Below are 15,478 nucleotides of genomic sequence, written 5' to 3'. Positions count from 1 at the left end.
AGGGGTTAACCAGTGAGCCAACCAGTGAGCCAACCAGTGAGCCAACCAGTGAGCCAACCAGTGAGCCAACCAGTGAGCCAACCAGTGAGCCAACCAGTGAGCCAACCAGTGAGCTGTTCTGTTTGTGGTTTAATGAGTGAAGAGCAAACTGGTCCCTTTTATTAGAGCAGCTATCAACACGCTGCAGGACAATAAAGTGATCTGTTTCCTCTATTATCACTCACACTCAGTTCAAATCTCCTCACTCACCTTTCATGCTAATCAAAGACTCATTTGCTTCATTTCATTTGTCTTTGTTCTCATGTAAATGCAATCAGCAGCAGTCGTTTTTCACTTTCTTAAATCTCAAATCAGCCTGCTGGCTGAGCTTTAAGCAGCTGGTTGTTTCTGTCAGTAGTTCAGACTGATCTTATTCTGAATAAAACAACCACCTGCAGCATTCAGAGACCATTAGAAGACTGTACAGAATAACATGTTGATCATTTCTGGGTTTGTAAAGGTCTGAAAATGGCAAAAAGTGGTTTTGAAAATCAGTTACTGAGCTGGAAATTAATGATGTTCAGCACTTACTGTAAATGCAGTTTTCAGGTATTTGTACTGCATGTTTGTTGAGTCTTTCCAATCCATTAATATAACTTTATATTATAGTATTTTAACTACAAAACATCTGATTTGTGTCATTTTATCAGAGAGAATTTCAGTTGTCTGTCTGTCAGTTGGTGTTTGAAACAAGTTATTAAACACATTTTGATGTTCTCCTGCTTCATAAATTCCCTGATGTTTCCATCTTCTTCCTGTCGATTGCCTGTTTTTCACCCGGAGTCTCACCTGGAGGTCCTGCAGGGAGCGTCGGAGCTGCTGCAGGCTGCAGCGGGGCGGCCCCGCGGGGGGCAGGAGGGTCTGAGTGTCCGACAGGAACTTCTGCAGCTTCCTCAGGCTGCGGCTGTACAGGTGCCAGTGTTTTACCAACCCTTCCACTAAAGAGCGCCGCTGGTCCGCCCGCTGCACCGCACCCTGCCAGTGCTCCCTGAGCTGGGCCAGCTTCAGGATGAAGTCACTCCTAGAGGCAATCACACATTTAAAATGTCATGAAAACAACAGTCAGGAGCCTGAATGAACAATGAAACATCCCTTCATAATGCACTTACAATGGAAGTGATGGAGGACAAAATCCACAGTCCTCATTCTGTGCAAAAATGGATTTAAAAGTTTATCTGAAGCTAATATGAAGCTTCAGCGTCCAAATGAGTCAAATCAAGTAGATATCTTTCAACATTACAGTTTTTTTAGTGCCAAAGTCCCTCTTTTTGTTACTATACTTCCACCGCAGGTCAACAGGGAAACACAAAGAGGGAATTTGATGCTATTATATTATCTTTTAAGTAATTTTTTTCTCAAAACGAGGACTGTGGATTTTGTGCCCCATCATTTACATTGTAAGTGCATTATGAAGGGATCTTCTGATGATCAGTATGAACAGGAGGGATGATAACACCACTAATTACACCACTAACACTTTGCAACTTCTTCTGTTGAAGTTCTCATAACATATTTAAATCCAGGATTTAAGCAGGCAGGTAGTACGTATTAGAGGAAATGTCAGATTGTTATTTCAACATGCAGGAATGACTAAATGTCAAAGGTCAGATGTGTGTAACCAGGGAAGAACTGAGACTCTAGTCAGGAATACAGTTTGGTTTTCCAATTTAAATAAGAATAATGAAGTGAAAACAGTGAGCTCAGTTTTCCCAAATCCATCCCTCAACACTCATTGGTTGCTTGTGTTTGCTGCGTTTCCTCTACAGAAGAACTCATTTCAACTTGTTTGACCCTGAACATGCATTCTTCAACTGATACACGCGGAGATCAAAAGCATTTCTCTTGAGTGACTCAGACGTCTCTGTGTATCATACTGATGTATGTCAAAGAGCTCATAGTACCCTATTTCCCCACTAGAGCACTGCGCTCCCAGAATGCAGCTTACTGGTGGATCCTACAGTCGCCAACAGTAGAATGGGAGGCAGAGTCTTCAGCTATCAGGCTCCTCTCTTGTGGAACCATCTCCCAGATTCGGTCCGGGGGGGCAGACACCCTCTCTACGTTTAAGAGTAGGCTTAAAACTTCCCTTTTTGATAAAGCTTATAGTTAGGGCTTAGTTATGCTGCTATAGGCCTAGACTGCCGGGGGACTTCCAGTGATGCACTGAGCTCCTCTCTCCTCCTCTTCTCCATCTGTATGCATTCTTTTACCATTAATGCATGTTACTAAGTTGACTTCTTGACCTGCTCCATGTGAAAAGAGCCCTGAGATGACTTTTGTTGTGATTTGGCACTATATAAATGAAAATTGAAATTGAAAGTACAGCTGAGGTTTACAGGAATTTGGTGATTTGTTTTGTGTCTGTTAGCGTCACTAGATGAAAAGTTATGGTGCCTTCAAAGTCATTATGATCCACACTAAGAAAATCTGTCCACACTTCATGGAAATCCATCCAATACTTGTCAAAATATCTCACGCTGAACTCTGAAGTACTGAACTGACAGACCACACACAGCCTCGATACTAGGTTGACTAAAAACACAAAAGGTCTAAAAACTGTGGCAAAGTTTTAGCTTTTCTCCCATCAAAATCAAACAAAAGCTACTGACAACCTCTTTATTTGACTTCCAGTGGTTCTTCCTCCTACCTGTCCTCCACTTCTCCTTTCTGCAGCAGATGAAGAGCTTCAGTGATGACTGAATGAAGGATCTGGTGACCGGTAGACAGCTCTGCATGGAAACGCTGAAACACCAGAACAGATCAGGATTACATCTCAGTGTTTTTGTTGAGTCTGTCAGTGAGTCTGTTAATAATCGTGCAGGATACCTTGTGTGTGCAGAGCTGCTGTCTGAGGCCGACGTAAGAGCCGGCCACGTCTACGGCCAGACTGTCCTCCATCCTCTGCAGGAAACACATCCAGCTCTCGCACTTCTGCTCAAAGCTCTGCTGCCTCAGAGCCTCCATCTGCAGCTCACTGCACGCACAAAAAACAACACTTCATCTGCATGTTGCACTAGGTCTGGTGATGCATTTTATATATATATATACATATCTAATAAAATCAATCTCTTAAATCATGGATTTCTATTTAAATCCCTACTTTAGTGTCTTTAAAAATGTAAAAAAGTTTCATTTTACACAAATTTCACAGCCATATACTGAATCAAACCTTGAATTTTGGGAATTTTTAAACTGTTACTGCGCTTTGCATTTGTCTTTTTAGCTTGACAACATGGTTTTTAGCTTTTAAACATGATATTTATTGAGACTGGGAATGTCTTTAGTGGGTTTTTTGCTACAAAACAAATTGCAGAAAGTGAGTTTTCAATCTTTGCATCAGGAAAAATCCATAAATATAAATAAATAAATATATTATCTTGAACTGTGTAACAGGAACAGATAGTACTTTGTCTCATTAATTTTGGTGTCTGATTGGATGAAAATTCTCCAAACAGCTGATTGTTACAAAAATACAACTTAAACATGTGGGGAGAAGCTGAATTTATGTCGTATTTCTGGCCAAACAAAGACGTGTTTTTCTAAGAAATTTGAGCAACTAGAACTGAAACAATCTGACAGAAAAAGTTTGACAGAAAATTGATCAGCAACAATTTTGATAATTGATTAACTGTTTGAGTCAATTATCAAGAAAAGATGCTGAATCTCTGGCTTGATCTTTTCTAAGATGAGGATTCACTGCTTTTCTCTCTTAAATCAGTTTAAATTAAACTTTGCTTTGTTTACTGCTAAACTTTGAGCTCTGGACAATGGTGACGAGCATTTTTCTCTATTTTCTGATGTTTAGATTTACTGACTGTATAGACTAAATGATTAATCAGCTCATTTAAAAAATAACTGATAGATCCATCAATATTGAAAATAATCATACTTGCAGCCCTAATATCATTTTTATTGTCATGCAGTATATGTTTATGTATATGTATATGGAACATTTTCCCACAGCCGACATTAGTTCCCTGGTTCATGCATGCATTATTGTACACATCTCCTTGCTCGCTCTCTGACCTGCAGGCCTCCTCGGCTCTGGCGGAGGCGTCGGCCCAGCGGTGGTTGAGACGTTGCAGGCGTCGTGCTGCAGCGTCGCCCAGCGTCAGGCTGCAGCTCAGCTCATTCAGCACATCCAGGTCAGCAGACAGACCGCTCAGCTCCAGGAGGCCAGTCTGGTGGAAACATATGGTGAGACTCAGAGACTCAGACTATATGTATGACATCATCAAGGTGCATACTACACACATGATCTTCTGCCCTCATTTACTCTTCTCTTATTTCTCTACTTCTTCCTGTTTCTTTCAATCGTTGCTCTGCAGTTTTTCCTTTGATTGGTTCCCGGTCCCTTACAGTTTTATTTTCAATAATATCAAAATTAATTCTGCAAAAATCTACATCTTTACAAGTAATTTGGTTTATTAGTGAGTCCTAAAAATATTATTTTCTTAAAATAAAAGTAAGTAGTCTGTCACCTGGGTGTGATTATTTAAACCTGTGTTGACACTGAGTTTTAATGAAAATATTTAAATATCCATAATTCCATTACAGCTGAGCAAACTGAAGATGATCATGTGATACGATCAAAAGCTCCAGAACAGCAACAAAAGGAACCTTGTAGTGAGATTGTTTTGACAAATTTTAAAAGACATTCTTTTCTGTATCTTGATACAAAACAAATATAAAAATATAAAAAGACACTTGATACTGGAAAAAAAATCTTGAAATAAATTGAATTGTAAAAAAAAAAAACATCAATCTTGAAAGAAAATACAGTTTTAAAGACTCAATAATGGACTAAATGTCTTGTTATCTAACTATAAAATAAACTAAACCTGCACAAAGAACACAAAACATCATTTTAACCCACATAAACAGTCTCAAAAACACCTCTCTTGTCCAGTTCGTTACTGGGAACCAGAGCACAGATTACGCAGCGCTACTCCAGTCATTCATAAACTCACCTGATCTGCTGCTGTAGAAGCCACATCGTCCAGACGCTGCTGCCAAAGCTCCAGGTTTCTCTCCAGTGACTCCAGAACGTCTCCGACCTCCTGCAGCCTCGTAAGCTCCTCCTGCACGCAAACATGACACATGGCACGCGGCCATATGGCTCTTAATTGATAGGTCACTGTGACGCTTAGAGCATCTACTGTAGGTGACAGGTTAGGAAACAAATGCAGCGGCGTAAACTTCACATCAGAGAATGTGCTAAAACATAAAAAAAATGATAGAAAATGTAGCTTGTATGTGACTTTACAGGGTCTAAACTATGAAACTGATAATAAAAAAAGGAAATAAAATCAGTTATGACTTGTAAACAGTTAGAAAAGCAGCAGGTTATGTATTTCAAACACTCTCCACATGTCAAATACTTCATTGGTTCACTGTTTTGTGTCTTACTTTGCTAAATCCCACAAACACATTCATTCATTCATGAATTTGTACCTGCAGCTGACCCAGCTTCCCTGTCAGAGTCTGGCTGAGCTGCAGGACACCACGTGACAACAAGCGGCTCTCTGATTGGATCAGACCGGCAGCTGAAGGTTCCAGGTGGTCAATCAAGTCCTTGGAGGCCTCCAGCACCCCCTCCAGGTCAGACTGCAGAGTGTCGGTCCTCTCACGGAGACTCTGGAGAAACAGAAATACTTTTAAGAAGAAGAGTGCAGATTTTGTAAACACAGCTGGTCTTCAGCTGGAAGGTCTGGATTTGTTCCTGGAATAGATAAGAAAATATGGAACGTCCAAAACTCAGGATATGTAGTGTGAAAAATGCTCATGAGAAAAAGAAAATATTCTGATACTGAGAGGAGAAAATAGCACAATAAACCAGCAAACCGGGCATCTGAACAAGGTTTTTTATATGTTTTAGAATAAGTTTGCAACATCATAAAACAATATCTGTTAAATACTGTTTCCTTCTTTGGTGAAGTGCAAACTAGAGCCTCAATGATTAGTCGATTAATTGATTAGTCAATCAACAGAAAATTAATCGGCCACTATTTTGATAATCAAAATGTTGGAAAATGCCAAAAAATGATCTGGTTTCTGTTTTTCAGATGTGAGGAGTCGAAGTTTTTATGTTTCATACATCACAGTAAACTGAAAACATTTGAAGACGTCACTTTGAATTATCGCAGGAATTTTTCATTATTTTCTGACATTTTGTAGACAAAACCATTAATCGATTAATCAAAAAAATAATCATCAGATTAATTGATAATGAACAAACATAAAAATGGTACAAAAACGTGAGATCAGCATCTTAAGTTATGATAAAAAAAGGAGCAGACAACGTTTTCGGGAGGCTTCACTGATCCTGAAACGACTGGAAGCTGAATATGATGATTCAAGAAGAAGATCAGGATGTTTTACTTTCCATAAAACTGAGTATTAGTGAGATTAAGAGTTTGTATATTAAGTCTTGAGTTTCCAAACCATAGAAAATATTTTTTGAAAGTCAACAAATCCAGCCGGTGAAGTGACAAACTAACTTTAAGAACATTTTGTTGATGATCTCACTTTTCACTTTACTTATAAGAATTGCAAATGTAAAAACCCAACAACAACATGCGTCAGTCATTTTGATGAGAAGATTCATGTCTTTATGACTGTGAGTTTCATGTTCTGTGTTCACTTTGAAGAGCAAGTTTAAGAAGGAGGAACATTTAACTTCCCAAAACATGGAAATGTGTCATAAGTTTCTCTGACATCAGACTCTTGAGACGGTTTTAAAACAAGTTCAGTAAATGATTGTTTAAAGTCTGAAATCTCAGCTTGTGGAGAAGGAACGAGAAGAAAATAAGACTTTATAGACACATGTTTGGCTTTTTGACACTGAAGATCTTTGAATTTCAGTTTCATCACTTGTGTCACAGCCTCCTTCTGGAGTGCAAATATAAAAATGGATCCATGCTGTCACGTACTTGGATAGATAATTGATAAAGGAGGATTAAGGTGCTTATTCTAACAGTAAGTTTCAGATGAATTAAGAGTTTGTGAAGACAGAAATAGGATCGATTCACTCACTGGAGAAGGAAAGCTGAGTTACTGGGAGTGAAAAACGTTGAAAATTTTGTTGAGTTTTAGTGAGTCTTTGAACTCCAGTTTGATCACTTCCTGTGTGCTAGTTTCCCTTTGAATCCTCTTTTTCTTGTTCCACGTCCTCACCTGAACGTCGTGTATCTTGACAGCGACCTGCTCCGCCGTATTGTCGTGTTCGGGTGCTCGGCTCAGCGCAGACGTGACGTCGCTCTGCAGCGTCTGCAGCCGCTGGGAGAAGGACGCAGCCAGCTGAGCATAAACCTCCCAGACCTGCAGGACGGCCCGACTCCTCTGGAGCTGCTGGTCCAATGCTCCGGACACCATGGTCCAACTGGAAGACAGATATATGACATTCAAAACATTTAACCTCTGCAGAAAATGCAGCCTTTATTGTGCCAAGATACCCGTAGCTCTCTAAAACTTCTACTATCTGTCCTTTAACAGTAGTCTGGGAAGGATGAAGTGATGTTTTCCTGACATCAGTGATCATATCTTTGGTTTTGGAGATGTTTGCATGTTTGGACGGCTCTGTCTCACCTGTCTCTCTGTCTGTCCAGCTGCTGGGTGAGAAGAGCAGCAGCAGCAGGACTGATCATGTCTCTGAGAGAGGAGACGGTCCGACTCAGTTCATCCCACTCTGCCTCCGAAGCTTCCGTCTCCTCATGAAGAAGCTGCTCACAAACAGGGGAGGATAATTGACCTGAATATTATTATACTTACATCTAAATGACAACGTTTGCCTTCCGTGATGACCCATATGAGTGTTTTTTTAATTCACAATTTAGCACATATCACACACATACTCCTATACACAGCCACACGATATCACACAGAACAACAGGGACAATACAGACTAGATGTGCTCACGGGACAAAACAACAAAAACGACAAAAAAAACCTTCCTGCGCAACCAGTCTGTGGATTGTCCATTATAATACCAAAATAAATGCATAAACATTTCTGATTCAATTCCACATTTTCTACACATGGGTGAGTTTGTATCATCAAACCTATTAAGCTTCACTGGAGTTATATAGTGTTTATAATTAGTTTCTTTAACTCTAATGTTTGTAGCTATTAAAATGACTTGGTTATGTTTTGAGAACATCATGATCAGAAACCAACGTTGACTTTGGTCGGAGAGTTCATGCATCTATAAACTATTTCCACCTTCTCACCTGACAGACAAGAGTCATTATTCAGACGGCCACCAGAGGGCGCTAGTCAGAGAAACATTATAAGCATTTGATTTTTCCTACTGAGGAAAGTCTGGACTAGAAAGTATTTACATCTTCTTTTTTGAAACTTTTTCACAATGATATGCAGACAGTTTGTTTTTAATTCTCCTATATTTGATTTCTTTTTATCATAATCTAATCTGTCAATTAAAATCTCATCTAAAATAATAATATGGGTAAATTATATATTCAGAGTCTTCGTAACTTTAGTGATAATCACTGAAAATATTATTATAGAACAAAATGATTGTTTACCTCTTCATGCACACAAATACAGCTGAGAAATGTAAGAAATAAAACAATAATACAGACTATTCACATGTAAAGTGGCTTCATCCCTACTTGTTTTTGAGCTTTTGTCACTGGAAGCACTGTATATGTACGTCTGTAAATCACTCAAACTGTTTTATGATCTACAGACATGAATGAGACTCTGTGTGAAAGCCCCGCATCAGCACTTTCAACTGGTTTTATAACGTTGTCTCTACATGTTTAAATAAAGTTATGTTGCTATAAATAAAATACTCCAGAAGTTTACAAAAAAAAACTTGAAAATGAACTTGAGAAAGGTGAAAACTCTCCTTGTTGGTGCATTTAAAGGCTCCAACATTAGTAGTGCTGGTTTACACAAACTACCACCAAACCTGAACATACTGCTCTTTAATTTTGGAAAAAGTCCTGAGAGCATGCAGGTGTCCCGTTACCTACCTGCAGCCTTTCATGGAGATGTCTGTGTGCCTGCAGGGAGAACGGAGGGTCGCTGTGATAATCCAGAGTCTGAGACGTTCTCACTGTTTTCAGCATCATTTGATTCAGTCTGTTCTCCGCACAGTCCCACAGCTGCTGCGCCTGAATCAGCCTCCGATTAACAGATTCGTTCTGTAAAAGAACAGACAGGACATGTCTGAGTCAGGTCTACATACAAACTAAAGCACCACAGTTTGAAAAAATTTGCGTACGAACAAAAAAATTGATCCATATTTGATGCTACGTCTGTTTTTTGAGAGAACGTTGCTGCCGAGCATCACAACAGTTCTACAGACCGCAAAACTAAATCATCACCTGTTTCCTTTATGCACATAAAACATTTAACTTCCACATTTTCCTGGCGTCTCTTACCTGCTGCATGAGAGCTGCGCACGTCTGAGTGGAATTATCTTTCTGACAGATAAAATCCTGGCTGCTGTTTCCTCCTCCGCCGTGTTTGTCTCTTAACTCCTGAAGAGCCGCAGATTTCAGCTTGATCTTCTCCTCCAGGTCCTGATACACAGACGCAACATAAACATATATGAGTTTTATAATAGGTTTAATTATAGGGAGCTGTTTATAAATCCTTGCAAAAGCCTCCGAGGATGTCGACTCCTGACCTGGCAGGTGCTGATGCTCCTCTGCAGCTCCGTCAGGCTGCTGGGTGTCTGAGCCGACTCCATCCAGAGGTTCTGATCTGTCATCCAGCTGTTGATCCGCTGCAGCCGGGCCTCCCGCTCCGCTCTGCTCCTCAGCTCCTGCTCCGCCTCCTGAATCTGGAGTTCAACACACCGTCAGGATATTATAAAAGATCTGAATTTTAACACAAGTTATTTCTGAGCATAATTTAGTAATCAAACTAACTGCTGTTACATTCAGATGATCCCTCTTTTGCTCAAAACTCTGATGTTGATGCTCTCATCCTTTTTAGTTGAGGTTTGATGGTTTATTTCAGAAATGGACATTTATACTACATGAATTATGGGACATAATGGGATTAAAACCAATTACAAGGTGATATAGAGCCTTAAATAATCAGAAATAAAAATAAGAAAAAGAAAAAAAATAGTTTAGTGAGGCTGAATCTCTAAAAACAATCTGATATTCCATGAAGTCGAGCAGATGAAGACAGTGTGAAATGGCTGAAAGCTCCAGAAAAAGCTTCAGTTTGTGTTGGGATGTTTTGTCAAAGGCTGTCGTGTGTTTTCTGACCTCAGAGTTGAGGGTTTCCTGCAAACTGAGCCACTGATGGTTGAGACGACGCTGCTCCTCTGCGAACTGGTTTTGTTCGTAGCGCCCCCTCTGGTCGTCATCGGTACCGCAGGTCTGTAACGGCTGGTTAACGTAGTCCAGCGTGGCCTGATGGGAGGACATCTCCACCTGACACTCCTGAGTGACAGTTGGAGAGAGAGAGAGAGAGAGAGAGAGAGAGAGAGAGAGTAGGTCAAACAGTGATGCAGGTAGACAAGTTCAACTCGCAACAGCCATTATTTATCAGCACAGCTGTCATAATGAAAATACTGGCAATGTGGGTGGAAAAAGCAACACTTACATAAAATGTTTGTGTCTTAATTAATGATGATGGTGTGGATAAAAGTATAAATTCTCACAAGAATATAAAACAGTCAGCGTGTCCATTTCTACTTTATAATAATAATAATAATAGTTTTAATAATAATAGTGATACCTTGCAGTATCTGAGGAGCTGAGTGAGATCAGCGCTGGTGCAGGAGGAGGTTCGGTTGCTGCGTTGCTTTAACTGAGACTCTGCAGCTTCCAGCCAGACCTGAAGCTCCAGCAGCACTTCCTGCTGGGTCAACGTCTCCATCCACCGCTGAGGAGATGAAGAAGGTAGATCAAAAACTTACTGCCACAAACGTTTGTTTACTCTGCTTTACTGTAGCATCAGCTGCATCTAATGCACGGTCAGGCGCTATTTCCTGTTCACTTGTTCTTATTCTTTGACTGATTTTTACTCATTCTATACTGCATTTTATTTAGGCAAAGTTCTTCTATGGCTGCTTTGTGTTAAAAGGCATCGTAACACACAAGTTGGTTTTTGTTGGCAAAAAAGGTTTTATAGATTTTTTATTTTATGAGGTATTGAAAATTAATCTTTTCAGCATCAGTGCCAAAATTCATACTGACGTCAGTATTCAAACATTTCAAAAGATCCAGTCCCAGTATTACTCCAAATACTCCAAATACTACAAACTATATCAAGAAATAAACAGTAGTAACAAAATTTCGCTTGGTAATCCAGCAGACGTCTCAGGTCATTTTGGTTTCCTTAAATCATTCTTTACTCAAGTTGAAAATGTAGCTTTTAGTGTTTAAGTGTTAAAATATGCAACCTGAAAAGTTTTGCACTCTTGGTTTTAGTAGCAAAAAAAAAAAAAGTAGCAAAAAAAGTGCATGAAGCCGAGAAGAAACAGCACCATAAGATATGAAAGAAATTCTGCACATTGACCCAAAATTTAAAAAACAAACAAAAAAAAAAATTCAATTTAATATGCAAATACTCAATAATTAAAGTGATTTCTGACTGGTGTTTGTTTCAAATTTGAGATGCACGTGTATGAAACGAGCTTTTAAAATAAATTCTTTTCAATTTATAGTGTGCAAGAAAGAGTCATAAAAGGTCTAAAGAGGAGAGGAATGAAAAAAATAGAAATACAAGAAGAGAAAGAGGTGAATGAGAGGGCAAAGAACCAGAAGAGGTGAAGAGAAAATTACAGATAAGGCAAAAAAAAAAAAGGTGGAAAGGAGAAAGAGAGATGAGAGGAACAGATAATAACAAGGAGAACAGCGGAAAGAGCAGAGCTGAGAGGATGTTAGGAAAAATGGGACAGACAGGCAGAAGAAAACAAGAGCGTAGAAGAAAAATACTGGAAGCAAAGGAGATGTGAGTGAAGAAAGAAAGAAAGAAAGAAAGACAGACAGACAGATAGATAGACGGATGGAGGGAGAAGGCTTTCACACCAATAAGAGCGAGGAGAGTCCTCAGGAGGGCATTGTGCTGCTCAGTGGGGATGTATAAACTAATTGGTGACAAGAAGACTGCAGCGTGCTTTTTTTGAAATATCAAACTGCTCCGTACTGTACATGTGGGCAGAGAGCTGTAGGGCTAATCTCAGGTAAAACCTCTGACATTTACAAAAACACATGAAGTCAAGAAACCTGGAGGATTCTCACCGCTTGATTTGTAAGTAAAAACATTAAAGTCAAGAAACTACATCATAAAATAATGCTAAAATTCAATAATAAAGAAGATGTAATTAATAAGTTAATAAATATTCATAAAAAAAACATGAATCTCCTCACCTTATGCAGAGCTTGTTGGATGACGGGAACGTCGGCCAGCAGACTGGACCAGTTCAGCTCCACCTGTCTGAGCTGAGCGTTGAGGTCCAGGTCTGAGGTCTGGTGCGGTGGTGGAGTCACTTCGTCCTCCGGATCTTTATCGGAGTCTTCTTCTGATTCGCTGAGCTTGGTGCCAGCGCAGATCACCGACACTTTTAGTCCAGATTTGGTTTCCAACTCTTTGGTCAACGCCTGACAAAGAAGCATTTTTTTTTAGATTTTGTCCACAACAGAAGTTAAAATGCGTCTAAAATACAGTTTTTCTGTGAGGTTTGACAGAGTCATGAATCAACACCTATCATATATACTCTCTTTTTATTAAAAAGATAAATCTTTGCCATTTTCAATTATACAAAAGAACCTGGAAGCATCGTCAAATTTGGTTAAAAAGTTTGTTTAAACATCCTTTCAGTTACAATATTTCAGTGTGTTGTTACAACCTGCTACACACTGAAATATGATCATTAAAATGATGCTACTTTTCAACCAAATTGAGCCTGGTTTTAACATTCCCTCACTGCAATCACTGAACCACTTAAAACTAAACAAAATTAAGCAAATACACATGTCAAAGGTCTATACTGACATCAAAACTTGCTGCTCAAATTCTAATCTCACATTGACAGACTTTAAGACAATGTGAAGGAAAAATTGAGGCAGTAATTAATTTTTATGGCACGTTCTAGTCAATTAATGGCAAAATGACCCATTGATGATGTTATTTCTTGCAACAAATGTAATAATTATGTTGGTTCGCTGGGTTTAGTGATTGTTTTCATCTCCTTTTATCTCATCTGTAAACTCACCATAAACTGATGGTAGTGCTCTCGCCTCTGCTCGAGATCTGTGTCCTCATAGGCTGAGGTGATTTGACTCCATTTGTCAATCAGCACTCTGGCGCCGCCCATCCAGTCAGTCAGAACAGCAGAACCACAAACAAACCTGTTATTGGGAGGAAAACATCAAATTTTGATTTAAAAATCTGATTACAGTCGCATCTAAATAATGACTTTTATTGTATGTCTATAGATTCTTATCTCATGCTATTTTATTTAAAACTGAAAACATGTTGTTAAGCTCACTTGTTCTTCAACTTCCTGTTCCTCTCTGTATTAACGCTTTCTTGCTTCACCCTCCTGTGCAGAGCTCTCCAGCGTGCTTCCAGCTCGCTGCTGGCCACGCCCACTCCCCTACAGCCCACCTTCTGCAGTCTTAGCCCCGCCTCCAGCATCCGACCAAACCTCGCCTTGTTCCCCTCCAGAACGCCGTCCAGCTCCTGCCAGAGAATAACACAACTTTGTAACACACACCGATAAAGTCATTCCTCGGTGCGATAGACTGTAGCGATCACATTTTTAGTCTCTGGAGAGTAGTTCTTTGTAAGGCAAACGCCACTGTACATGTGCCAGTCAAGTCAAGAGGCTGTGATATGTAGCACAACAAGCTAGTGAAGCTAGCATTCCTGCACATGCTCAGTGGTGTCTGTCTTACAAGGAACTTCTCTCCTGAGAGTGAAAATATGATTGCTGGTATTATAACTACATAACCACTGTCTTCAGGGCGAAGCAACTCACTTGTTATTGACTGTTTTTTTGTTTGTTTGTTTGTTTGAATTTGGACAACAACAGACATCTACGGCAGAGGAATAAGATATATCAGGCACACAGCTCTTGTTAGTAGATCAGTTCATTGTTGGTTTGGATCCAAACATGAGATTTGTTGACAGTAAGAAAAATATAGAAAATCGCCAGACTTTTCCTTTAATTAGCATGCTAGCATGAACATTAGCATTAAAGGACAGATTCACAATTTTTCCAGTGTGTCTCAAAATAGCAATCAGGTGTCCATATGAGCAGTGAAAGAGGTTTTCCTCGCTGTAATCATTCCTCCTGTTCATACTGGTTATTAAAAGATCCTTCAAATGTGCTTTCAAAGGAAGTGATGGAGGCCAAAATCCACAGTGTGTCCACACAGTCATTTAAAAGTCTGTGTGAAGCTTATATGAGGCTTCATCAGTCTGAGTTAGTCATATCAAGTGGATATCTGACACATTTACAGTCTTTTTAGCATCAAATTCCCTCTTTGTGTTTCCTTGGACAGTGTTTCCCTGTTGAGCTGCAGGTGGAAGAACAGTAACAAAAAGAGGGACTTTGGCCCTAAAAAGACTGTAACGTTGAAAGATATCTACTTGATTTGACTCATTTGGATGCTGAAGCTTCATATTAGCTTCAGATAAACTTTTATGAAGGGATCTTCTACTGGTCAGTATGAACAGGAGGAATGATTACAGCAAGAAAAACAGGTTTCAATGTTCACGCCGGACAAGGTAAAACTCAGTTTGACAAGCTGAAAGTGAAATGTCTTAAACTGTCAGCTGTGAGAGCTACACCTCCTTGCGCTTCCTTCATCTCTTCTACTACACACACACACTTCGTTGACCATCGGACGAGCTCCAACACCTCGTCCATCTCAGATAAATAAGAGACACATTTCCAATCTCGCAGCAGAGGAACAGGGAATATGAACCGAAATGAATTCTAGTTGGATGTACCCACTTAGCTGATAACTAACATCAAAGCCAAGGAACATCATGTACCCCTACAAAAAACAACCCATTTGCTTGTATTTAAAGGCCACACGTATACGGATATTTTTCTAAAAGGATATTTTCCACCTCCATTGTAAATCCACACAACCTTCATTTTACAAAAAATCTCTGTATACATGAGAACGCAAAAACGACTACAAACGATCAAACAAGCGTGCCGGACCAGTAGGTGGCGATAAAGTCAACGATACGTCAAATACCAGAAAACATTCTGAGCATGTGTAGTGAGCTGATTTTCCTTTAGCGGTAGTGACTTAAATACAAAAACAATAGTGGCTAATTATTTATTTATGTATAGTTATTTATTATTTAACATCTGTTTCTTCACTTTTACTTATTTAACACCTTTCTGGCACACAGCTCAAGGTAAAAAAAAAAAAAAACAGTATATAGCCGCCATTGTTGTTGTTGTTTCAGGTGCATGCTCACTACA

General features: G+C 39.5%; 1 protein-coding gene across 6 annotated transcripts in view; it reads right to left on the bottom strand.

Moving 5' to 3' along the window:
• syne2b (spectrin repeat containing, nuclear envelope 2b) overlaps positions 1–15,478 on the bottom strand; it is a 167,165-nt gene that overhangs the window by 45,779 nt on the left and 105,908 nt on the right. For all 6 annotated transcript variants that reach the window (XM_067614887.1, XM_067614886.1, XM_067614890.1 and 3 more), the window contains 16 exons: positions 13,520–13,713; positions 13,244–13,379; positions 12,399–12,629; positions 10,762–10,908; positions 10,287–10,463; positions 9,695–9,850; positions 9,447–9,587; positions 9,036–9,206; positions 7,627–7,760; positions 7,216–7,420; positions 5,494–5,676; positions 5,010–5,120; positions 4,066–4,220; positions 2,866–3,013; positions 2,687–2,781; positions 829–1,060 (listed from right to left, as the gene is read on the bottom strand). In XM_067614887.1, coding sequence (XP_067470988.1) covers positions 829–1,060; positions 2,687–2,781; positions 2,866–3,013; positions 4,066–4,220; positions 5,010–5,120; positions 5,494–5,676; positions 7,216–7,420; positions 7,627–7,760; positions 9,036–9,206; positions 9,447–9,587; positions 9,695–9,850; positions 10,287–10,463; positions 10,762–10,908; positions 12,399–12,629; positions 13,244–13,379; positions 13,520–13,713 — 2,616 coding nt within the window. The remainder of the gene's footprint in view (positions 1–828; positions 1,061–2,686; positions 2,782–2,865; positions 3,014–4,065; positions 4,221–5,009; positions 5,121–5,493; positions 5,677–7,215; positions 7,421–7,626; positions 7,761–9,035; positions 9,207–9,446; positions 9,588–9,694; positions 9,851–10,286; positions 10,464–10,761; positions 10,909–12,398; positions 12,630–13,243; positions 13,380–13,519; positions 13,714–15,478) is intronic.

This window comes from Thunnus thynnus, chromosome 16 (genome assembly GCF_963924715.1).
Source record: "Thunnus thynnus chromosome 16, fThuThy2.1, whole genome shotgun sequence".
Lineage (NCBI taxonomy): Eukaryota > Metazoa > Chordata > Actinopteri > Scombriformes > Scombridae > Thunnus > Thunnus thynnus.
Note: the sequence above shows the minus strand (reverse complement) of the source record. Positions and strands in the feature narration are given on the sequence as shown.